This window comes from Athene noctua, chromosome 2 (assembly GCF_965140245.1).
Source record: "Athene noctua chromosome 2, bAthNoc1.hap1.1, whole genome shotgun sequence".
NCBI lineage: Eukaryota > Metazoa > Chordata > Aves > Strigiformes > Strigidae > Athene > Athene noctua.
Window position 1 is genome coordinate 138306003 of NC_134038.1, and position 25966 is coordinate 138331968.

General features: G+C 38.5%; 1 protein-coding gene across 1 annotated transcript; it reads left to right on the forward strand.

Annotated features, from left to right (window-relative positions):
- Window positions 1–25059, forward strand: KLHL7 (kelch like family member 7). Its single transcript, XM_074900414.1, has 11 exons — window positions 1–336; window positions 4731–4833; window positions 5764–5857; window positions 7051–7175; window positions 8566–8741; window positions 11358–11532; window positions 12976–13118; window positions 18370–18610; window positions 21562–21763; window positions 22046–22143; window positions 23777–25059. Exons 1-11 carry the CDS (start codon window positions 217–219, stop codon window positions 24058–24060), a joined length of 1761 nt encoding a protein of 586 aa, XP_074756515.1. The 5' UTR covers window positions 1–216; the 3' UTR covers window positions 24061–25059.
- Window positions 25060–25966: the final 907 nt, after the last annotated feature.

The window sequence follows — 25966 nt, forward strand, 5'->3', positions numbered from 1 at the left end:
TCTCCGCTTCCGCCGCGGCCGGTGTCGCTCCGGTGTCGCTCCGGTGTCGGCGGTGCGGCTGGGGTCGGCCCTGCCTGCCGCCGCTCCGCAGCTCGCTCCCCGGTGTCGGGAGCCGTCGGTCGCCGCCCGGCGGTTGGCGGGCGTCGCCCCGGCGTCGCATGTGCTGCGGCGGGGGTGGCGGGCGGCCGGTGTCGGCGGCGGTGAGGGCGGGGGAGCATGGCCGCCCCCGGGTCGGAGAAGAGCAGCAAGAAGAAGACGGAGAAGAAGCTCGCCGCCCGCGAGGAGGCGAAGCTGCTGGCCAGCTTCATGGGGGTGATGAACAACATGCGCAAGCAGGTACGGCGGAGGCGGCGGCTCATCTCCCCCCCTCCCCTGCCCCCGGTACGGCGGGGCCGCCCGGCGGCTCCACGGCTCCATCGCGGGGCTTGCGGGGACCCGGAACCGAGCAGGCAGGCGCTCGGCAGGGCTGCCTGCCGGGGGGGACAGCGCCGTTCTGTAGGCAGATCCGCCTCCCGGGCAAAGGGTTGCTTGGGTTTCCCGTCGCTGGGTTTGACTGCGGTGAACCCCTGGGAGGACGGTGCCGCCGAGGCCAGCCGGGGCGCCGGGAGCCTGAGCCTCTGAGGCGGGCCTTGGCCACGGGGAAGGGTAACTCAGAAACGCTGCCCTACGCTGACACAGCAAGTGTGGCAAGTTCAGATTTTGTTTGCGATGGCTTATTGTTGGTGCTGAAGGCAGAAGACACAGTGGACCCACTCCTTATCTCATAGCACCTTGCCTGTGGTAGGTCAGAAGTTAAGTTGCGATCGATCATAGAATACCAGGTTGGAAGGGACCTTAAGGATTGATCGTCTGGTCCAACCTTTCTTAGCAGAAGCCCGGTCTAGACAAGATGGCCCAGCAGCACCATGTCCAGCCAGACCTTAGAAGTGTCCGATGTTGTGGTTTCCACCACTTACTGGGGAGATTAGTCCAATGGCTGGTGGTTCTCACTGTGAAAAAATGTGGCGGAGTTTCTCCAGATAAGAGTATTTACGTAGTCCTTTTCAAACAGAAACCTGAGGGCAGTAGAGATGTTGATGATGGATTTTAGTCAGGAACTCTTCTCTGAACAAATGGACTGTGAACCCCTGGAACACTATCGGTATAGTGAAGCTGCAGTGGGAGGAGAGGGATGGCTGTAACCATGGTTGGGTTTCACCGGTAGCATTTCTTCTTGTGCTTCGTACCAAGTATGTCTGGCCATCTCATTAAGAAGCCAATGGCAGTACAGGGGGCTAGTGACCTCATCTTTACAAATTCTGACCTTTCTGGCAGATAAGATTCCTAGATCAATAGCCTATAATTATTATTAAAGGTGACTTCAGTTTATCAATAGAGCAAGAGCGGTAACCAAAATTATAATTATACAAGTGGATTTCAGTTGAGCTGTCCAAACTGAAAGAAATGCTGCTTTCTTATTTTTTATGTTTCTTTTCCCCCCTTAAAAAGCTCAGACTTCTGGTACAGGAGCAGAAGGATGATCTGTGTAACTCCTTGAATATGAAGAGATCTGTCTTGGAGGAAGAGAAGCTGGCTTGATTGTGGTACTGTTGTTCTCTTAAAAAATGATGTGGAGCCAGAGTTAAAGCTCACTCTGAAGCCAGCTGTTAAAGAACAGTTGGGGGCTTTGTACTTGGCACTGTCATGTATTGTACCTTCTAGGGTTTAGCTGTTTATCTCTCAGTGTTAGTCTTGCCAAAGGCTCAGTCCAGCTTTTAGTGATGTGGTCATCAGCAGTCTAGGTCCTGGGCTAGCAAGTGATGTCACAGTGTTGATTCTGCTTTTCTCCTGCACTTCAGCCCTGTCCTTCTCACTAATATGCAGCCAGTTGTGTTGTCTGCATAAGCCATTTCATGCAACAAAGCTCCTATGTATGAAAAACCAAATTGATTTCAAGACTTCAGGTACAGGAGTTGAGACTTAAAGCCTATGATCTACTTTTTTAGGTTTTGTTTCTCTTCTAATTAGGTAAATATATTCCATGGTGTAGCTGAGTTCATAACTCTGCTCATTAATGTTCAGCTCATACCTCTGTCATTGTTGACAAGGGGATTCCAGATGCTGTTATGCTTTGTAAGTAGATGAGAGGAAATACTTCGCTCCCTTAGATATATGTGCAGACCCTAGCACAGAGAAATCACAGTGCTTTACCATGTAACTACTCCAGTATCTGGCACCATGTTGTTCTGTTTAAGAACCTCATCTTTCAGTATAATAGAGGGCCAGCTCTCATCTAGTTGTGAGTTACTCTAAACAGGGAGAGGGAGAATCAGGATTAAGTGCTGTGAAATTGATGTGTACTTCTGATTCAAATTTCAAAATCTGTTATGCCCAGGGAGGTGCAACTCTGAATTTTGCCTGCTATTGGTGTTTCCTGGAAACTTCTAATCTGACCTCAGATGGTAGTTTTGCATCTCACACCCAGTGCTGGCTGCTCCAGAAATTCTTGTTTAGTTCATGACACTCACACTTCTTTTAGGAGTTGTTTGTAAGAAGTTAACAGACAATGTGATTATATAGGATAAAATTAGAAAGTCAGCAGGAGCCAGAGGAGAATGTACTAGTTCAGCTGATTAGTTGTGCGAAAATTTAAAGGATTTATAGGCTTTGTATTTTGCTAAGTCAAGAACTATGCTGTGGTTATAAAACCTAAATATGATATTTTAAAATTTCCTGGGATGGAAGTAGCAGCATGCATGTGGAGCACTAGCTATTTAAATGCGTTAGTTTAATGCTGTAGGAGAATGGGCTGATTGGAAAGTGCAGAATTTGAAAGAGGCTGCTTTTTGTGTGAGCTCTGATCTAGAAGCAGCCTCCATGAGTATGGGAGTTTAGAGTAAACTACGGTCATACTTGTACTTAGTACTGGTAAGATGTTGGGGGCAAGTATGTTTAGTGTATGGAGGACTTCTTGCTCATCTCCGACATGAGATGGCCTGTGGGGGCAGTTTATGGAGCTATTTGACAGCATGTGCATAAATCCTTTGTTGCAACTTTGCAGCTGAGTGGGGGTCAGCTGTGAGTGAAGTAATTGAGAATGAAGCTGGGACAGAGTTGCAAGGTGTTGCCGGACCTGTTATTTGGAAGGTGAAGCACCCTAATGCAAGCTGATGTGCGGGTGTGTCCTTTGGTTAATGCAATACCAGTCATCAGTTGCCTCATTGAGGTGACTCAGTGACACCAGTGGGTCCTTCTGGAAAGAAGTACAGAAATCCTCAGAAGAGTGTCAGTTGAAACAGTAACACCCAGAAACATCCCAGATGAAAATGATGGTTGGCAAATATTTCTTCCTGCACTCAGAAAGGCCTTAGAATATCTGAGGTGCTTCAGATGCTGAGCTGAGGCACTAAATGTGTGAGAAATACAGCATGGAGATCAGGCAACAGTTGCAAGTCTTACCAAAGCTTCGCCACAGGATGTTCTGGTATCTTGTACTGCTTGTTTCTTACACTTGTTTTGAACAAGATGTGCTGGGAATTTCAGCTTTAGAGGACTTCCTCTGAAACTCTTCTTGAAAGGTCTCTTACTTTTGCTTATTCAATCCTAAATGGTTTAAAGCTACAGATGTACAAAGGAAGCTGTATGTCACCCCCTAATTAAAACATTTTAAAAAAATATATTATTTGTATTTTGTCCCATGTGTGCTTCTGAGAGGCCTTTCCTTCCAGAAACTAAAAAACAGGTTTATTTGAAGGGGCTGCATATATGGATTATCAGCCTTGTGAGGTGTGCCCTAGGTAGTATTGTCTGTATGGGGAAAATGTTCTAAGCAAGTATGTACTTCCCAGAGTAGAGATGCTCTTTTCTGGGGTTACTACTTGGATGGGTGTAGGTAGGTGTTCTTAAAGTAGTAGTTGAAAATGAATTTCTGTTTTTAGGAAGCAGTGCTGTTCAGTTTTTCTTTCTTAATAAAGATGTTGTAATTAACTGTAGTATGGTGTGAATTTACTTCAGTCAGTATGTTCTTAGATTCTGAAATGATATCCTTTATCTTGAAATTATGTTTTTTTACCCCAGTCCCTTACTCTCATGTCTCCTGACAACTTTTGTAAGTTCCGTCACTTCCCTTTCTCCTAGTGCTTGACAGTTCACATGTAGAGGAGAAACTAACTGCTTGCATACAGATATCAAAAAAATGAGAAATAAAAGGCTTTTTTTTCCCTCTGGCAGTTAATTGCTTATCAAGTGTGAACAGTCAAACCCTTCCATAGAAGTGATGTTTTTGGGGTACATTTTCTTAAGTGTTCAATCACGTTCACTCTGGTTGGACCATATGATGGTGGTCTTCAGATATGAGGTTCCTATGAGTATTTCTGAAAATCAACAGCTGAGTAAAGAGAGCCACTGATAGATGAAGATGGTAACATAAATGCATCCTCTGCTAGATGCTGCAGAGCCCATGTTATTCGAGGCTGATACACATACTACAGGAAAAACTTTAATCAAGAGTTCATGTTATTTGTGGCCATCCTTAAGGTACAAGTTCATGGGTAAACTTAAGTTTGCTAGTTCTCCAGGTTACTGAACTTAACTTTGACTTTCAGAAAATCTTTTCATTGCATAATACTCCCGAGTTGTGTGGATTAAGAAAAGCAATTAATTTCCATAATCTGTTTTTAAAGAAATGTTGTTGAAAGTTTTTTGAAAATACTGTTCTTCACATTTTTTGTCTGTGTTTTTCTCTGATTTAGAAAACTCTATGTGATGTCATTCTTATGGTTCAAGAAAGAAAAATTCCAGCTCACCGTGTTGTGCTTGCTTCGGCCAGTCATTTTTTTAATTTGATGTTTACTAGTAAGTCTTTTCAAAATTAATTAATTATAAGCTTTTGTGTTTATATCCTGTTATACTAGTGTCTGACAAGCTGTTTATTTTATGAAAGTGATTAATTTCAAGGATAAGTATAAGTGAAGATTTCCTCATTTTATGTCCTTCCATTCATCTGTTTACCCTTCCCCTCATTTTCCCTTCAACACTTTTGATCAAGTTAAGTGTTACTTCATATGTGAGCTCATATTAATTGGGCCCATATGTTGTATTAGAATTGGTCTCCCTCTCTTGACCTGAAAACTGGGAGTTTTTACTCCCATGACAGAATTTGTCTGCACCATTGCTTCTCACCATTGGTCTTTTCCACATATAAAATGGGCTTTCAGAAGTGTCAGTATTCTTGCATTTATGCTATCTTTACAAACTTGATTAGTATCTATCTTTCTTCTTTATGCCTTAGCCATGAACTGTAAAATTACTGTGCTATAAACCACACATTTAAGTCTAATAAAGTAAAATAACCATGCCTTCCAATGGTCAGTTTGTAACTGTCTGTGGACAGACTTACAGTGCTGTGTCTGGTTGTGGGGAGCTCAGAGCTGTCTCTATTGTTATCAGTTTAAATGTGGAAATAGCTTTTGACAGTGTGCTTCCTGGTTTTGGTAATGCTAACTTGGCAGTCTGCACTGCAGTTGATAGCATCTATGACCTTTTCTATTTAATATGGTTTATCGTAATTTACATAATAGTTATGTGCACACACCAGTTACTTTTTGTCCCACTGCATCATTTCTTTCCTGACTTGCGTTAGTAATCCTGGGAAAACAGCAATCAACTGTGTGAAGTTTTTAGCAGTTTCCCACGTTGTATAATCACTCTAGTTACTATATATTTTGCAAACAGTAGAAAATAGAGTGACTTATTGATGGAGTTTGTTTTTTAATTTATTTGCAGCAAATATGCTTGAATCAAAGTCCTTTGAAGTGGAGTTAAAAGATGCGGAACCTGACATTATTGAACAGCTCGTGGAATTTGCCTATACCGCAAGGTAGCTTCATTATTTAAAGCTGATACTTTTTTCTAGGAAGCCTGCCAGTTGTAAATAATAAAATCTGAAAATAATGCTTTTATGATTCACCCGTTTTGTTACCATTACAATTCTTTACTTTGTTTAAAGTCTGATGTGACTAGACCTTATATCCTCTTCCCTTTTCATTTTTATTTAATCAGTAGGAAGCCCTACAGGCTAAAGAGAACAGTAGTCATCTCCAGAAAGCAATTCGGAGCACTTCAAGCTTTTGACTTGAGTGTTGGAGTCAAGTGATGTTTCCCATTGTTCTGAAATTCGGGCCCTTATTGGTATCAGCAGGGTTTCTCTTAATGGCCACAGTAGCTATCACACAGAACCATTTCCAGGAGTTATACCTTTATCTCAGGACAGGCAGGGTGGATAACTGTTCTGTGAACAGCATTTCCCTTCTGTCTCAGGTTGTCTGTGTGTGGGTGGTGGTGGTTGGTTTTTGTTTGTTTGTTTGTTTGTTTGTTTTTTTAAAACAGCTTGTGCAGATGACTAGGATTGTCAACAGCACTTTTCAATCAGCTCTCATGACAGATGGATGACAGGCCTTTCATCTTTGTACTAATGGGATTAATTCTCCTTAGGAAGGCTTTCTCCTTTCTTTGAGAGGAATCTTGTGTGCTCCATCAGTGGTAAGAGACAGTCAGTGTCAGCACCCCATTGGTATGGTTGCCTTCCCTGGTGCCCAAGCCCTTGTCTGTGAGCTCTGTACCTTCTCTTGAAGCACTGCCAGGCTGGTGGTTCTGCTTGTGCACTCTGGGCAAATCAGAGCAGCCTTGACAATGAGTTTAGACAGATTTTTGCTGATGCCTGTTTGGAAGTAGGAGACTGTTAGGAAAAAAAAATATTCATTTCTGCTTTGTGAAAGTGGCTAATCACACAAGTCAGAGCAATAGTATGGTACTGCAGAGGGCCTGTGTTAAAGGCTATTTCTTCAGAATCCAGGGCTGTTTACTCTTTGCCCTTCCTCAGTAAAGCAGAGCAAATGAAAGCAGTTTGGAAAGATCATGAAGGGAAATTGTGTGCTCAGACTGTGTGAAAGATTCTTGGGTAAATAGCAGGGAAATAATTTTTCCGTTTATGTGAATAAGTTGCCTTTTTTTTTTTACTACAACAAAGTAGATAATTCTAGTGATTTCAGTTTTACCCTTCCTGTTTTGCAGAATCTCAGTTAACAGCAATAATGTCCAGTCTTTACTAGATGCAGCAAACCAATATCAAATTGAACCTGTGAAAAAAATGTGTGTGGACTTTTTAAAGGAACAAGTTGATGCTTCCAATTGTCTTGGTAAGAGAAATGCATACGTAAATTTACTGTTCATTTAACTCTGCTGTTCTTGAAAAACAGATACTATCATCTAAAAGGCAGCAATATTTGACTAAATCCAGACATGTAAAAATAATTATGCTCTGAATCTGAACTGTTGTCCCTTGTCATAGACAAAATAAACTGACAGTTATCATGCCAGTATCAGGGTCCACTGACTGCTAGGTCTCATGCCAACTTGGCAACAACCCTGGAGCTTCTTGGTTGTTAAGAGAACCTCAGCTGTTTAACAAGGTGGAGCTTTCAGTTGTTACAGAATTTGACAGAGTTGTAATTTCTGCAGAACTAGCATATCTTTTAGAAGTATGAACAGGATAAGTTTAGGTTACTTTTGGTTTTACTTGCTCTTCATCTTGACTGAAATCCATGAATGTCACCTGGGCAAGTTTGATATTGTATATGTTCTGTAGCCCTAATGTGATGAACTCGGTGTTACAGAAAAGGTAAACAAGTAGAACTAAGTGCTTTTTCATGCTTAAGATTTGGTGCACTTTATTTAATCAGAGATTAAAAGTAAACTTGTTTGTAGGGTTTTATTGACATTTGTCATGTAATTCTAGTAACTTCCTAATCATGTTATAGATGTTTATAATATCAATAGAAATGTTTTGCAGAGAATCTGAACTACAGTGATTGAACTGACACTTTGATGCAGTACAGCTGTGGCTCTGAAACAACTGCTGGAAGAAAGAGATTACTTTCTAAGGAAAATACCACTTATGCTTGCTTTAAGGCAAACCTCCTCTGTGGTTTTTGTTAACTAGAAGAATAATTATGGTCTCTTAACACTTGCATTCTTTGTTGCTAATTTATAGCAAAAAGGGACATAAAGATTAAATAATTTTTTCTTCAAGGCGTTGTTTACAAGTTGAAATTGTTCTGTGCAGATTCTTAGGCAAGTCCACAGTTCACTGGGGGGTTTTTTATATTTGAAAGAAATGATGGGTTATTTTGAAACTCTTGATACTTTGTCAAGAGGTCATACACTCGGATTTTATCTTTCTGGTTTGCTTAGAGCAGCTCAGGCTAGTTGCAGCCCATGGGTTGGTGAGTTGCTTCTACCCCACTTGCCATCTTCTCTGTAGAAAGAGGAAGAAGATTGTAGCGCAATCTGCTGAAAAACTCTGTGCTTACCCAATTTTTAATGGGAATGGAATTAGTTCAGTAAGCATAGGTATCAGGAGCTTGTGCTTATCCTAGTTTGTCTTGAGTTGCAGATGAGTTGTGACAGCATGTGTGTTAAAGAAAAAAAAGCATAGTAATAAACTGGGGTTGCAAGTAATATTTTAATATATTAAAGGTAATTGAAATTCAAATTTGGAAGGGTTTTTTCTTAATTTTTCCTTAATAGGTATAAGTGTATTAGCAGAATGCCTAGACTGTCCAGAACTGAAAGCCACTGCAGATGACTTTATCCATCAGCACTTCACTGAAGTTTACAAGACAGATGAATTTCTTCAGCTTGATGTTAAGCGTGTGACACATCTCTTGAACCAAGATACGTTGACAGTGAGGGCAGAGGACCAGGTGAGATCCCTGTTTCATACAGCAAAGAGCATTCAACTTGACTATCTTTTTCAATAAAGAATTGGTTTAAAGTATCTCACTTCTGATGTTCCTACAGTATATGATGCACGTAGTGCTTGCTAAATTTTAGAATAAAAGATGCAGCCTGGCTTGGTCAAAAACAAATATTAACATTTCAAGTGTGGTTATTACATGTTTTGTTTCACCAAACTGGAAAGAAAGCAATCATAAAGGGGGTAAGCAAAACAGTTTCCTTTATTGAGATAGAGATTCTGACTCCATAGTACGTGAGCTGAATTAAGTTGGATGTACTATAGCAGTTGCTCCTAGATTGGGGTTCCTGTGCTATCACTGAAATGAGCTACTTTGAAGTGGTAAAACAAACTACACTTTAATGGTTGCATGTCTCTACCTGAGTATGGGCTCAGTCCATTTCACAGAGGAATTGCTTCTGATGGAAACTTATGAATACACAAGTTAAGTTTGGGGAACTGAGGGGCTTTGAAGCAAGGTGAACAAAACACTGAAAGCTCGATGCATTGACAGTGACGGATCAATGGAAGGCCTTTATTTAGGGGAGGGACACAAAAAAGTTTAGGTGGCTGAAAGGAGCCTGGAGTTTCACTCAAAAGTTGTAACCTGTGGTAGAAACTACATTTACAGGTGTCCCATTCAGAAAGTTTGATTCAGTTTATAACATAGCCCTGAGTGATTGTTCACCAGCTGGTTCTAACTGCTGCAGGAAAACAGGAAGTGTATGAAGTCTGCACTGCAGCCCAAAGAGGTGATTACAGGGTGATTGTAGCTGCTGGGTACTTCTTGTAGCTTCTTAGTCAAATCTGTTGAAAACAAATTGAAATCTTGCCTTTCTAGCTATGCTATTCTGGTGCTTGAACTAAGTAATTTGTTTGGCTATGTTGTCATGAGTTGACTCATACCTTTGAAGTGCAGGAGGCAGATCCCATAGCCAACATCATATATGTATCCACTTGGATAGAAATGGATGTTTTCCTGACTGAAGTTTAGCTTTCAGAGAATTAATGTGTTTTCTTCAATGTATCAATTGCAGTAAAAAATCTTAAATGAAAATAATTACTGAGAGTGGGGGAGTAATTTCAGGTGACTGAATATGATAGTTGGCTAGTTACAAGTATAAACATGAGTTTTGTCACAGTTCAACATTCTTGCCAGGTGCTAGGAAAAGTTAAGGTCTCAGGGTAACAGTCTCAAAGCTGGAAGTGGTGTTTGGCTTTCAGCCAAAATGACACTTTGGAATTTATATTCTTGTTCTGTTAGTAAGGTAAGATAGCATTCTTTAACTTGGTGGCAGTGGTAGAAATTTTGTGTAGGCAGCATGGCATCATTAAAATTCCTTTAGGAAAGTGGCAGTGTGCAGTATGAAACTGGAAGTTTGCCAGTGATACTATAGTAATTTTATTTCTCAGAAGTACTGCTAGAAAGTTGACATTATACTCTAACTCTTGTATTAGTGTAAAGCATATTTACATTTAGCAAAAAAAAGTAGCTTTAATTACTGTCCTATTTTTCCTGTATGCAAGTAATGTTTCTGTTGATGAAGGGATAAAATGTTCCTGTCTAATCATTGTTAAATTTCCTTAGCTGATGGAGTTGAGCCTTAAATATTTTTTTATTTCTTTATTCTCCCTTGCTCCCTGATCATTTTGCAGAATTATAGTTGAGGTGGTATAGCAGTCCCTCTGAATAACTCTAATTCTGCCACTAAATGTGTTTCCACGTTATAATTCAGTCGCTCCACCACTGATCGCTGTGATCAGTTCCAGCTACAGGAGTAGGTATTGACTGTGTTATCACTTGTAATGAAGTTAGTGCTGACTTTGAAGTGGCAGCATAGTAGATGAGCTTGCTAGGTCTGAGAGCAGCATGGAAGTATCTTAGGTAATATTGGATTTTCATTTCACTCCTCCTGACCCAGAAGACAGTCATAAATAGAGCAGATTTCTTGGTTGTCTTCCCTGCCCCCCGAGAAAACCCATTGTCTTTTCCTGTAGAGGAGTTAGAGAGGAGACTCTCTGAATGATAAATTTATGGTAGTCTGCAGCTGAAAACTTTTATTCAAATGGTCCCCTAAAACACAATGATAGCAATATATTTTGATCCCCAACACTGCAATTTGATAACAGAAGCAGTTTGTCAGCTCAGGAGACTATATCAAGTAGAAGCTATTTCAACATTTCTGGTGAAGTATTACCTGTGTTAGGGCATGGAACTCGAAGCATGTTAGACTCAACCTGGTATAGGGGTTATCCACATCAGTGTGAATTGCTGATTCATGCTTCCCATTTGGAGGAGAAAAAGGTTACATAGTAGAAGGAGGGGGGGGGGGGGGGGGGTGTATGTAGATGGATTTTCTGTTGTTGTGCATTTGTTTTACTTCATGTCTGAGCATCATCTCTTTTGGGGTTTGGTTGGTTGTTTTGTTGGGTTTCTTCGGAAGATGGTGTGGATCCCCACATACTAAAATGTTAGTATAAGTTCACCAATGGGCAGAAGAATCAGTTTGGAGCATTAAGGTTTAATAATTTGTCTTAGTGTGTGGTGATGTGCTTTATGCTTTTCTTTCCTCTCTTGTTTAAGGTTTATGATGCAGCAGTCAGATGGTTGAAGTATGATGAGCCAAATCGCCAGCCGTACATGGTTGATATTCTTGCTAAAGTCCGATTTCCTCTCATATCAAAGAACTTCTTAAGTAAAACAGTTCAGGCTGAACCACTTATTCAGGATAACCCAGAATGCCTTAAAATGGTGATCAGTAAGTTGACCTCTAGATGAAATTTTTAATGTTCTGTGTAATTTTAAAAATGCTGTGGAATTCTTGAAAATTGTTTGCTTTAAAATGCTCTGACAACATTTTCACATTAAATTCATCTGACTTTGTTCCCACTAGGATGCTGTGTTGAGCTGAAGTTGGATTAGCAGACTAATATGTAAATAAAACCCAGTTTATGTAACCCAGTGTGACTTTCATTTCTTTCCTCCAAGCAAATGACATGAACTCCATGACAAGTAATGGAATGGAGATTTTGTCAATGCATTGTTAGGGTAATTGGAAGTGTTAGTGTGCCTTTGGAACAGGCTAGGTCAATTTGTTCATGTTTGTATATGAATTAAAAATGTTTTATGTCAAAATTTTGAATATTATATAGCTTTCCTAAGCAAACTAGAATATTAAGCATGTGTTTTGCTGTTTTTATCTCTAATATATACTGACCATTGAGCCTACGGACAGTTGCATTCTCAAGGTGCAGATGAGATAGAGAACAAGCTTCCCTTTTACTTTCAGACACCATTTGAGAAATGTGATCATGTAAGAAAGAAAAACCTAGATGTTGATAAATATTCTGGAAATAAAAATTTTCATTTCAGTAGCAGTTAACTAGTTGGCTTCATTTTAGTGTAGATCTAAAAAATGGTATGCAATTGTTTTCCTCCAGTCTCAATGAGCAAGATTCAAATTAACCTATATGTTGGTAAGTATTTGCTGACCATCAGCATCTCAGTCATACTTCTTGTGTGACATGGAGTTGGGTGCATTGTTTAAGAAATAAGGATTTTTGTTTGTCTGGTTTTAGTGGCTTGGACTGTCACTAATATTTTTGCATTCTTTGGAATGTTTCTTAGGAGAATGCCTATTTTCTTATACCAATTGTAACTAATATTTTGCATTTTCAAGCTAAGTACAAAAGTGAGGAGTTTTCATGAGGTACAGTATGCTAGAGATGCCTGCCTTATTCATCGGAAATTAGGGGTGTGAGGAGGCAAGCATGGTTGACTCCTCACTGGGTTCAAGTCCCTTGTTTTAATGTTAGGGTTGTCCTCTTTAGGCTCCCAGTTTTCTTGTTCCTTTTCTTTGGGTTTGCCTCCTTTTGCCTATTTCAATATGACAAACTTAGTTGCTTGTTAATATTGGTTAAATGAGCTGAATTGGTATATAATGTGAGTCTATATCAATGTCCTGTTTTCACATGGAGCAGGCAATTTGAAATAGGGTGTAAATCTGGATGTATGCTCCCATCCTCATGTGCTGCTATGTATTCTGCCCTTTTAAATCAAAGCTGTATAGGTGTAATGTAGAAACTTGGTTTTCCCCCCCTTTTCCTTCCCTTCCCTCTCACCACCTATCCCTGCCTATGAAACATCCCTTTCCATGTATGAACTACACTGGATCTGCAAACAGTTGTTGTCTTCCTTCCAGGTGGGATGCGCTACCATCTACTTTCCCCAGAAGACAGAGAAGAGTTAGTAGAAGGTACAAGGCCAAGAAGGAAAAAACATGATTATCGCATTGCTTTGTTTGGAGGCTCACAGCCCCAGTCCTGCCGATATTTTAATCCAAAGGTAATCGTTACCTCAAAATGCATTAAGATTCACTGTTTGTAATCTTACGTGTTTTATTTGCTGATGATATTAACTAAGACATAATGACGTACAAAACAGTATTAGGAAGGATGTATTCCCTGCCTTTTGGGTATACAGTTGGAAGAGTATGGTTAATTGGGTATTTTCAAATCTGTGTACCTAGAGGTAGTACTTAATTTTTAATAGAATGATTATGTGTTCGTTGGCAATATTAGTTTTGATAAATCCATCTGAGTTAAGAATTCATTGATACGTGCATCCCACAGCTGGAACTAAAAGGTCCCCGAAACATCAAGCAATCGGTTAGGAATATATGGAAGTCTGTATGCATGTGCATGCACATATGTGTTCAGAGAATAACTCAAAGCAATTTTTTTTAGCACAATTATTGGCTAATTAGCTAATTGGCTAACATTAGTATGTTAGTGTAGAAGCCAGTTTTAGAGTGCAAGGTGGTTTTTCAGTGCATTAATTATAAACATGTAACCACTTCTAAATCCTAATGGTTCAGAGTTTTGTTAGTTCTTAACAGTATATAAGGAAAAGAATTGGGAGGCAGGTATTCTGTAAGTGGAAAAGAGTGAGTTTCTACAACAGAAAACTTAGAGATGGCTAATTTAGAGTGAGCGAGCAAGCTAGTTTTGCCTGAAATTTGTTTCCATGTTCCCCGAATAAAATCAAGCCACAGGAGTGGTGTATATTTCAGCTATGCAGACTAAATGGTTTAGAAACATCAGCTGCATGCAAAAGGATTATCCATACTCTTTTACCAGACAAGCACATGCACTACTACAGAGAAAAATTACTACATAAATATCAGGGTTATGAGATCATAAGTTATGAGATCACATACATGTAATATTTTGTTGCAGAAATTGTGGTTGTTCTAATTGAGCATATTAAATGCTTGTTATTATTTCAAGCAGTTTTGTGTGTTATCTGTGTGAATTTTATAGTCAGTGTGAGCCCTGTCAAATCTAATTCAGAATGAATGAGCTCTTGGGATGTGTTTTGAACTCATCATTCAGATTCCCTTATGCAAGAGAAAATTGAAGCTACATTCTTTGAGTGCCACTTAAGTCTGGAGAAAAAACTGACCAGCTTTGCTGACTTAGTTTGAGAAACTTTTAGTATGTGTTTTTATGAGGAATTCCAAATTCCGAAATAACGAGTACCTTTTTGCTTCTTACACGTACTCAAAGCAAGCAGTACTTCAGCTGAGGGTGAGAGGGTGAAGGGTGAAGGGAACAGAGCAGATAATTCTTTTCAGGGTCTGAGCTGGGAAAGCTTTTGATCAGGGTATTCATCCTTTTCAGTTACTTTGTTTTGGCATTTTAACAAGTTGTAATTCACCCAATATGCTCTGACCTTTCTTTTATTAAAAGGAAATCAGATCAAAGTTTCTTTCTCTTAACTTCCAGTTACTTAGGTTGGAACAAAGCTGATTTTAGGTAGGATAGAAGCAAGCATTGAGACTTATTGCCCCAGTCATTAATTGGCAATGGTATTACCAGCATAGCATGCATGTGGTCTCTTTACCAACCTAACTGGTAGGTTAAACTTCGTAAGTGCCTAATGTCAGTGGTAGTCAGAACTCAAAAGATGGGAGATGTTGCTTCATCAGTCTTTATAAATTAATATAAGCTCCCCGAGTTGTCACCATGTATTTTCTGAAAACTTAATCTTGTTTGAAAAATAATCATCTCGGTGCATGCTGAGTGGGAGCAACAGGCAAAGACTTAAAACTAGAAGGAAAATGATATATGTAGGGAGGTGGTCTTCAGTCAGAGCTAAACTATATTACAAAGAAGTCTGTTTTGTAGACAAAAAGTCTTATCTTTATAAGTCTACACAAAGTATAGGATAAAATAGCTTATTTTTTTCATAGACTAATTGTCCAGGCATAACACCGAAAAAGAACTGAGTTTGGAAGAAATTTTGCAGAACTGCCTCTTGATCAAGCTTTATGGCCTTGCATGTGGATTAATGGGGAGAGGGGTGGGGGACAGGGAAGGAGAAGGAAAAAAGTGGGTAATTGGAGAACTTGATTCTAACAAGCATGTCTTCCTTGAATGTTTTCCTAGTGCTTATATGCTTTCTTGGGTATTCTTAGCTAGCCTGTCATGTCTTGTTGAATAGCTTTTACTTACTTCATTTCAACTCTAAGCTATTTAAAGGTCCTTTTCTGGATGTTTCGCTTGAGTATCTGAGTTTGATCTTTAATTAACTGTGACAGTAGCTTCTTAAATGCAACAAACCAAGGATCCAGAACCCCTGTGGGATTAGCATCCTGTGCATGCAAAATAAGGATGGGATGTAAGGCTCCAATGCTGCAAAGACTATATCACGTTTAACTCACTTTAATTAAGTTTCATCAAAAGATGATGGGAGTTTCACAGAGCAGAGAATTAAGGTTGAGTGTGTACTTTTGCAAGGTTAGGACCTTGGGAAAGAATTGAAGTTTTCTTTGTTGTCTGTTGAACTGCTTGAATAGTGACTTAGTCCTTCACTTTTGATTTTAATTAAATTTTTGTCAGCTAAAGAAACAGTTCAAAACAAATGTTATGTTTCTCCTGAAAATATGTTTCCCAGTTGTGATATAAATTTCAATAATTCTAACACTATAAAACTACTGCAAAAAATTTTAATTTTCACTCATTGCTTTGCACACAAAATTAGTCTCTAATGTTGATCTTCATTTTCTTGTTGTCAGAAAGGATTCTTTAAATAAGAGTGGATTGGATACTGTATATTATTTGTTGAGACTGTTAGCAGTATTACTTTAAGTCTGTATTTGTTGTATTTGTTGCACTGTAACTGATGCTTCCACTGATGCATGTAATTCATCAAGAGAGCAAAATGATGCAACAGGACAGATGCAGACGGGCATAAAACTTGTGGAGCAATTTGGCACTGCTTTGAGTAGAGGTGTTTGTTTTCAGCATACTACTAGAAATCCTAGATGTATTAGTGGTGGTGGGAAGCATTTTCTTGTTAAATTTGCCAGAGAATATTTTTTTAAGCTTTTTTTTTTCCCCCCCCTCAACCTGGGAAGAAAATACTTCTTGGTTTATGAATTTTTGATTAAAATTTATACATGACTTTATGGAATTTTGGGGCAGCAGTATGCTTATTCTTTTGAAATTGCTGTCTCTAGTGACAGAAATGTCTGGAAGTTTTAACTTTTTAATAGTGCAAAATCCCAGCAGTGGCAAGTAAAAAGTAACAGATGCGTGGCATTGCTATTTCTTGATTATTAAAGGAATGAGAATACCTTTTATGAGGAGATAGAGCTGTAGTTAATAAGCTGTTAGTGGGGAGGTTGTCTGTATTGGGCACATCTGCTGTTTACCCTGACAAACTTGGAAGAGGAGTTATCAACTGAAAATAAAAGTCTTAAACAGAACAAGCTACTTTCACATGACTCATAATTACTTGTGCCATTCCTGTCACGGGGTCTTGTGGTTGTTAGGAGTTCAGATAGTTTTAGTAAGTGATTAAATAAATTCATGAAAGACAAGAAAGCCTTTCAGTTAAAAAAAACATACAGCTTCTGCCTCTGGTGTCCTGCATCACAATTTGTTAAAAACAAAGATCAGCATGGAAAGTGTCACCATATACCTATCTTGGTCTGTCCCTACTCAGCCTTCCAGAAATGAGGCTTGTCACTGCCCAGGGCTGTGTGGATCTCGACTGTGGCATAAAGTAACTCTTCTCAATAATTCTTAAATGTGCAGAATGCATAAATTGAAAGCAATTCTGTGGTGCAGACTACCACTGAAGAGCATTGCAAGAGAATGACCTAAATTGCCTACTGATGAAAGAGGAGGATACCGCTGAGTATGCTCAGTTATGGCTTTTCATTTGATAAAGGTGTGGATGAAATGGTAGCTATGAACTGAAACCGTAGAAGTGGGTCAGATCACAGCCCTTTATAACAGTAAAGGAAACCACCAGGTTTTTTGTAAAAGTGCCAGAAGTTTGAGCTAGAAAATATGTTGATCTTGCACAATGCACTAAGACATTTTCTTAAGATTTATGCAGCTATTTATTTTGCCATGCTGTAGTATGGCTTTCCTTTCTAGGATGCCCCAGGACCTGTTTCTCATCATAAAGGGCCACATGCACCTGCCAGCTCTTCTTGATATGGGGGATGCTACAAGAAAAGATTGTAAGATGTTTTGGACTATAACATGCTCTGCCTCTCTTTCTTTGAACCCCCATGTAGGAGTCGCTGTTCTTCCTCATTGACCAAGGTGTTTGAAGTATGTCCTTGCTAAGAAAATGTAATGATGTAACGTCTTGTGTGAACCATTACAATGAAGGTCATTCAGCAGGTTGAGCTAGACCATACTGAGGTGGCACAGATAACAGTTAAGGTCACGTACTTTCCTGTTCAGTATAGGATACAAGCTATGCTCATGGAATATGTGAGATGCTATTACTCAAGAAGTGTTTCTTGTGCTGTATGCTATCCTGGTCTGACATCAGTTGCTGAGTTTTGTGTTCTTAAGGCTTTGGGTAGCATTGCTGCCCATATTTGATACTTGCCGGTTTTGCTAATCCACGCAAAATCAGGTTTTAGGCAACATGACTGCCAGTATTTGTGATGGAGCATTACTCTATTTCTCATGCTATCAACTGTGGATAGCTGTAGATCATTTGTGTTTTGTAAATTCTGTAAATAAGCTTCTAGTTGTCATGGTAATAAAGTATGTATCAGAGCTTTTTAACTGAGTTGCTTGTCAATTTGGATATTATCTTCTCCTTTTTCCATTGCCTTTGTTTGGTACATTCTGTATTTTATTCTTTTTTTAGAAACAATCTGTTACTATATGTAAGATGTCTTCTATTCCTAGAAAAGAAAATGCAATCCTACTTTATTGATCACGTGCATTGTGTCTGACATGATAGCAGCAGGAGGTCAATTCTGTCGGGGAAAAAAAAAAATCTGTTTTTCAGGGAAGTTGTTCTTGGTGCACACAGGGAATGAGGAAATAGAAATTCATAATGTCATGGTTCATTGCAGCTAACTATGTCTGTGTCTAAGAGAATTTTTCAAGAGTACGCCTGAGGAGTATTCTTCAATAAAGAGTATTCATGTTTGTTTTGAAAAGGAACTTTAAAACTGACCATATCTAAATCTCTATGAAAAGCTCTGTTTGAAAAACACTCGCTGTGCAGGTAAGTGTTATAATCTATTAGACATTACCTGTTCTTTGTAATGCAGGATTACAGCTGGACAGACATCCGATGTCCCTTTGAAAAGCGCAGGGATGCAGCTTGTGTCTTCTGGGACAACGTAGTTTATATTTTGGGTGGTTCCCAGCTCTTCCCTATAAAGCGAATGGACTGCTACAATGTGGTGAAGGATAGCTGGTATTCCAAGCTAGGACCTCCAACACCTCGAGATAGCCTTGCAGCCTGTGCTGCTGAGGGCAAAATTTATACATCTGGTGGTTCAGAAGTGGGTAAGACACTAAAAATCTTTAAAACAAACCAAAAAAAAAAAAAAAGCACAAAGAAAGATACCTGGAAATTTTTCTGGTTTTTGCATGACTGTTGAAAAGAAACTGCACGTTGCCATGTTAGCTTAATGAGTTTATTTTCCCATACTTAGGATTTTATCCTCCCCACAAGCCAGCAACCTATTTATGTTGTGTTTTTAAAATGGTTTCACTTATTGAAATGATTAATATTTATATTAATTAGAGCATAATGTACACTGCAACTGTTAAGAGTTAACTAGGGACAAGCAAATATATTGGGTGTGTCCCACTCTGCTCTTAGCTTACTTGTATAAATCTACAGAACTCAGTGTGGTTTAAAATTATCTGCAATGTATGGCCAGAATAGCTGCATTTTGACAGCAGCATTCCTCGTATACAATGTATGTTAGGCCTCATGGGGGGGGGGGGGGGGGGGGCGGAGAGTGAAAAAAAGCTTTTCTTGAAAAAAAAAAAAGCTTCTGGTGGTGAAATCATACTTGGCCCTGTAAAGGAATTTGTCCTTTTTTTCCTGTCAAATGACAGAAGTTATCTTCTGTTAGTATGTTATTCTTTTGGTTTGCTGCAGTAAATGGGAAAATACTACTTTAGTTGTCATTACTTGTTGTAGTAACAAAAATAAAAACAAAAAAACCCCCAACAACCAAAACCTCAAAAAAACTAGTGGGTGACTTAACATGTTGCTATAACACCATAGTAATAAAATGCATTTTGTCTAAATCTGATGCACCATCAACAAACCGAAAGTTGGAATGTAGGTATGCTATATCCATAAAAAATACTGAGCTTTAAAAAAAGCTGTGTTCTGGGAAAAAAGGAAAAAAGAAAAAAATTCCGAAATCTAGAGCCAGGGAGAAATTTTCTAGTAGATCCTTTTGAGTTCTGCCTTGCTGCAGAGGGAGGTGAGCAGAGAAAAAAGGGGTCATAATCGGTGCTTAACATTGATAAGTCACTTAATGGGAAGTTGTGACATTTAGGTAATGTTACATGACCTACAAAATGTTTTAAGAGGTCTGATGTAGCAGCAGATTAGACAGTTCCTAGCCGCCACCTAGTGCGGTAAACGTGAAATAACACCTTTCCTGTTGAAATAGGCTTAGCTAAGGCTGCATTGCGAAACTTGGAACACAAAATCTCATAAATCTTCCTAGTTTCCCACATGTCAGTTCATGAGGGAGTATGATACAGATTTTGATTGTATCGTTTTTCTAATACATTGTAGTTAATACAACTGTAATGGAAATTTTAATTTTTTTCTTTTAAATCTACGCTCACATTACTGCACAGTTTCACTTTGCTTTCCATAAATATTAGTCAAGACAGAATAGTAAAAGTTGAAAATTAATAATGGAGTTTATTTTGCCCATACTTTTTTCTTCTTTGGAATCCAGTGAACGCTGCTTGTTTGGAAGAGTCTGTCTATCCTGAATCTCGTATTTTCTAATTTGGAGCAGGCAATTATGTGAAACCATTAATCGGATAAAATGCTGCAGTGTGTTTAGCTGTAGACAAATCTAAAAATTGCATGCTTTTTGCATTGATTGAATAGTTTGGAAAACAAATTACTGTGCTAGTCCATTACAGAAAACAGGGCTCACTTCCCCTTTTTGAATTGATGGGAGTACTGTTTTGTTTGCAAAAGCTCAGAGAGTTTGGAAACAACAGAGTTGCTAAACATAACAAATTCTTCCACTATATTTAAGTGCAGGAAAAATTTTAAGCTTATACTGACAGCATACTGAAATATGGAAGATTTTACCTTTTTTTATAAAAAGACATTAAAGACACTTCTGCTGCATTTCCCATAGATGAGAATTTCTACTTTCTATCTTCAACTTCAGAGAAATAAGGATGTGTATTTTACATCAAGGAAAAAATATGTCCCACTCTACACAGTTCTTAGTGATACTGAGAGTTACATGGTAGGAGTAAACAAATGCACAGTTTATAGAAATAGTCTGCTCCTGTATTTTGGGTCTGGAAACATAGCACTGTTTTGAGGGTTCAGATCCCCAGCTGGTAATGAGTGCTGCTAGTGTGACAAAGTTAACTTCTAGAAGTAGAAAGACAAGGAACAAGAGGCACAAGAAAATTTGCATTTAACTGTTCTAGGTGAATATATCTATTGAAACAAAGGGGAGAAGGATCCTGGTTCTTCTCTGAGAAAGTTACATCCAGCCTTCTCTGCTTTGGCTATGGTTCAGCTAGTTACCTGAGCACAAGTCTTTAAGCTCCCGTCTATCTTCATTAGAAAAATTGCTTTTGATTTCAGTGATAGTTTTATTGGCCATTGAGGGAGGAGTACACAGACCTTGCACTTCCAGAAAATAAGTATCTGCCAGTCCCCAGGAAGAAAGTAAAACAGTGAGGGGTAGCTGTCTTGTGGTTGCTAATAGTTCAGGAGTATGTTATGACCAAGTTATCTAATTCTGAAGGCAAGCGTTCTGGGAATTGGGCAAGTCACACTGCTAGTACAGATTCACATGAGTCTTTTTTTCTCTTAAGTTTACAAAGCTGGTTTCATCTTCACGTCTGAAAGAACAATATATTTCCAAGTAGTGAGAATAGCATGAGATGATGACAATATGATTGGTAATTCATATACATCTCCATACAGTGTTTATTCCCCCCTAAAAAAAAAATAAAATTCTTCACTTGTTTTTTGTTTTTAAACACAAATAGCAGTTTTATAAACTTACTTGCATATTTTGGAACAAGAGTCAAAAGAATTACAAGTATGTACTTTCTGAATAGTCCCAAGTTTCAGGTTGCTTAGTTCTGCTTTTGGAGGTGGGAAAGCAGCTTTCCCTTTTCAACTAACAAATAAAGCATCAATTTGATAATTACTTAGACTCTTCTTTTGAAAGACAACCATAAAAATTAATGACACTTTGGTGGGTTTCTATTTTTTTAAGGAAATTCTGCACTGTATTTATTTGAATGCTATGACACAAGAACAGAAAGCTGGCACACAAAGCCCAGCATGCTGACTCAGCGATGCAGCCATGGCATGGTAGAGGCGAATGGTCTCATTTACGTATGCGGAGGAAGCCTGGGGAACAATGTTTCTGGAAGAGTCCTAAATTCCTGTGAAGTCTATGATCCAGCCACAGAAACGTAAGTATTGTATCAATTCTAATTATTTTTGGTCACTTGTGGCTTTGCTTGCTCTTTGAATAACTGAAATACAGATGAATAGGAAGATGTGGTAAGTAATTTTCCTGATTTAAGCAGTAATAAATCAGTTATTTGTAGTTCTACTTAAAAAGTAGTTTTTCTCAAGCAGTTTTCTTCCATATTTATTTTCTTAATGCATTTTCTTTATTACATATTCTATACTTATTTTCCAGGAATTAAATAGTGAGTTTTCCTGTTTTGTTTGGTTTTCTTTTTCCCCAGGTGGACTGAGCTGTGTCCAATGATTGAAGCCAGGAAGAATCATGGGCTGGTGTTTGTAAAGGACAAAATTTTTGCTGTGGGTGGACAAAATGGCTTAGGTACTTAAATTCTATTAATTCTCTAGCTGGCCCCACAAGGTTTCATGGGTACCATTTTTTTTCTTTTGCAAAGAATTCATTCCACTTTATTCAGCTGAAAAACTTTGAGCGGTACCATAAAACATGTTCTGTTGTCACATCATTGTTTCCCTCCTTCTTTCACCTCTTTCCTTCCCTGTATCTTTTTATTGTCAAATTCAGACATGCACCGTACTGTAGCCCAGTTCTGCAGTAGTTAATATGGTTAAACCAGTCATTTAAGAAAAGATATTACTGGGTTGTTGGGGCTTTTTTTAATTATTCATTATGTATTTTGAGGGATTTTAGTATTCTTTTGAGAGACAAGTAAATGCTTAGCTGCTATTTCAGGAACTTCAGTCTAAAGACTTACAGCTAGTCATGTATTTTAATGTGAAAAAGTGAGAACTTTTTTGACTGCCCTAGTTTTGAAATATGACTTACTGTCATGGGTGGGTCATTTATGATCTGCCTATCTCCTTGTCTTTAAAACTAGAATAGTAATAGTTTATTTTCCAGGATAATTGAATTTTAATTACACAGGGTTTCTGAAGTGCTTTTCCAAATAGAAAATTCTCAGCTATGAGGTTTATTAACCACTATTTATGGTAGTTGGAATATTTGATTTAGAATATAGCTTATATTTTAATTAGCTACTAAAACTATTCCAGCATGATTGATTTCTAATGCAAAAATATCAGTACATGCAGTTTTCGTGCAAACATTTTATCAATTGTTTATAGCCAGGGCTGCCATTTTGCAAAATGTTAATGTATTCACTGAATGCTCATTTTCAAGGTGTGTGCTATTGAACCAGTAAGTTGAAGTATTATTTTGCTGTTCATAGTCTGTAGCCTGACTGATTAGTTGCTCTTACTGTAATATAATGGGCAAGAGTTATATCTGGGGTGAAAGATTCATACCTCTTAACATCATAAAGATTTCTTAATCTCCCAGATCTAATAATTCAGAACTGGAAGTGAAAACTCTGAGCTGTATTACAGTTGTTAAACAGGGATAACAGGATACTTGTAGATGTCGTAAAGTGAAATTACTAGCTTATTTCCTAAACAAGCACATCTTAGAGAAGAGTAGATTTTGTGACGAATAACTTTTGAATCCCTTGGCCCTCTTCAAAGCCACTTAGGCTTTTAAAATTCGGTGATTTTAATATCATACTGGAGAGACATCCTCTATCAGTAAATTATTAATTTAGGTAAAGGTACTGGTGATCCCTCTAGAATAAAATGCCTTCACTATACAGAAGTTTCAGGTGGATTCCTAAGTTTCAGTCACTAGCCACAAATGCTTAAGAAATTTGGCATTGTTATTTCTTCTGTTCATGAAGCAACATGAGAATCTCTAGACAGCATATAATGTGAAATTTGTTGCATCTCGCTTTGAGCCTCCTCTTTTTTCTGTTTCTGTATTTATAAAAGGGTAAACTGCTAGTTTAGAAACCTGTGGCCTTTTTTCCTGTTTGTTTTTACTCTAGGATTTCTTTTTTAATCTAAACCTTGAAAATAAAGACTAAATTTAACGAAGCATTTTTATGCTCTAGTTCAGTCCATACGGTATAATGTAATAAGCAGTTACCTATCTCATTGCTTTGTAGGTGGCCTTGATAATGTAGAATATTACGATATCAAGATGAATGAATGGAAGATGGTGTCTCCAATGCCCTGGAAAGGTGTAACAGTGAAGTGTGCTGCTGTGGGATCTATAGTCTATGTCCTGGCTGGTTTTCAGGGTGTTGGTCGATTAGGGCATATTCTTGAATATAATACTGAAACAGACAAGTGGATAGCCAACTCCAAAGTCCGTGCTTTCCCAGTGACAAGTTGTTTAATCTGTGTTGTAGACACTTGTGGGGCAAATGAAGAAACTTTAGAGACCTGAAGACCTGTAGGAGATGCTGAGACATTCTTCAAGGACTTGGGGAAAGATGGCTATTGGTGCTTTGCTTCCATGTTTTACCAATTCTTGTTAAACTGAGTAATAGGAAAAACTGAGATGCAGTCTTTCCATTTGTATATACAGCATAATGTATAACATGGATCTTGTCATGCCCATTTTCTTGTCTGTTTTAAGAGATGGGGATGTGTTTTGAGAATCCACTTACCTAGCTGAGATCATATGGCATCTTCCCTTTAAAAGAACTCTGTGTGGCCTTGTCAAAAATAGACCAAATCCAATTATTTAGAACTCAAAGCATTTGATGAAGATCTCTGGTTAAATGACACTTTACTGAGCTCAGTTGCAGAAATTCTTCATTTAATAAAGGTGAGTAAATGCAGCTTGGGTCATGAGAGAAAAGAGCAAAAATTATTCTCATTTATACCTACCTGCAGAAATCTTACCAGAATGCAATGAAGATTTTTTTCCTCAGGAAAGACCAAGGACAGCAGTATAATGAAGATTCCTGTGGTGAACGGGGATAGGTTATACAGCTCTCTAGATCGTGATAGCTGCCCTCTTTCAGTGACTTTCTTCCATCATTTGCATGACTGACTGCCTATCAATTTCAAAAGTTAGACAGGCCATATATGTAGATTGAAAAAACACTTTGCTAATGACATCTTTGGCATTTTTGGGAAGCTTTCACAGAAGGACTTAAATTTTTTTTATTATACTGAGGTAGGGGGATGGTGGGGGCAGTCCATAATAATTGTGCACTATAATTAGCAAGTTGGAAACTTGGCATCAATTTTCAATATCTTCCCAGGCATCAGACTGTACATACTGTGGATGCCAAGTGATTAGCAAAGATGGGAATAGGAATGGGAAAGCAAAGTCAATACAACAAATGTATTGATTTTTTTTCTTGAAAATTACTGTTTTTAAAATGGCATGAACAAAGTCATTAAAGATACTTTATAGAAGTCTTCTAAAGTTGCACATGGTTATTAATCTCTGGTTTATAAGCATATAGGTTCTGTAAATGTTTCCAGCCAACATGATAGTAAATTTCTTACAGTGTAGAAGTTCAGCTTGTCAAGCTATCGGTGTCAGTACTGTGTACAACTTCCAACTTCTGCAAAACTATACAAATGATGTATGTACATCTGTCCTGCTCCCATGCTAGTTTATTAATATATTCATCTAAATTTTGTCACCTCTCTTCTAACTTGCTAGTTTTTTCAGATCTGTTTCTATGAGACTATCGAGTTAACTTTAAAAGTTGGTGCTTGCCTACTTGTACCTTGTGCGTTGCTGGTGGTGTGGATTTTTAGTCTGTTTTATTTCTGAAGATCCTCCAAGTTCTCTTAAGCAGTATAAATTCCATTTTTCAAAGTCGGTGCTGCTTTGACTTCCTCCTGGTTTTATTCCTCATCCTAACCATTCTTCATGTACAGAAAGTGGTAGATACACTCATGGGCTTAATAGTGGTTCCTGCAACTTGGTTCTTTATTCGGTAGTAACTCTTTTTCTTGTTTCCCTTTGCCTTTACCTTTTTCTGAGCCATGAAACAAATGTGTCACTGGTGTCTCTGATCCTTAATTCTAAAACACTGTAAAAACTGATCAGTGCATTTCTTAGGTTGTACAGACTGGGTTTTTTTATATTGGCTTTTAAAATTATGAAGCACTCTTTTAGAATTTTATTTTCAAGGGATTAATAATACTTTTTAAGCTACTGAAAAACTTCTGAGTACGCAGGACATGCGAGAAGTAGCTTGTGGCGGCCCTGTGGGCAGGGCCGTGCGGGACGGCTGCTCACGCCCCTCGAGGTGAGGGTTAGCGCTGAGGGATGTGGTGTAGTTGGGAACTTTGGGGTTGATGCTTGGACTGGATGATCCTAAAGG

What these genes read in the sequence shown, in the direction of transcription:
- KLHL7 (XM_074900414.1), top strand. Translation starts at nt 217, where the DNA reads ATGGCCGCCCCCGGGTCGGAGAAGAGCAGCAAGAAGAAGACGGAGAAG. An exon ending in CAGTGAGGGCAGAGGACCAG is followed by an intron (nt 8,742 to 11,357) that starts GTGAGATCCCTG and finishes CTCTTGTTTAAG; the next exon opens with GTTTATGATGCAGCAGTCAG. An exon ending in ATGCCTTAAAATGGTGATCA is followed by an intron (nt 11,533 to 12,975) that starts GTAAGTTGACCT and finishes TCTTCCTTCCAG; the next exon opens with GTGGGATGCGCTACCATCTA.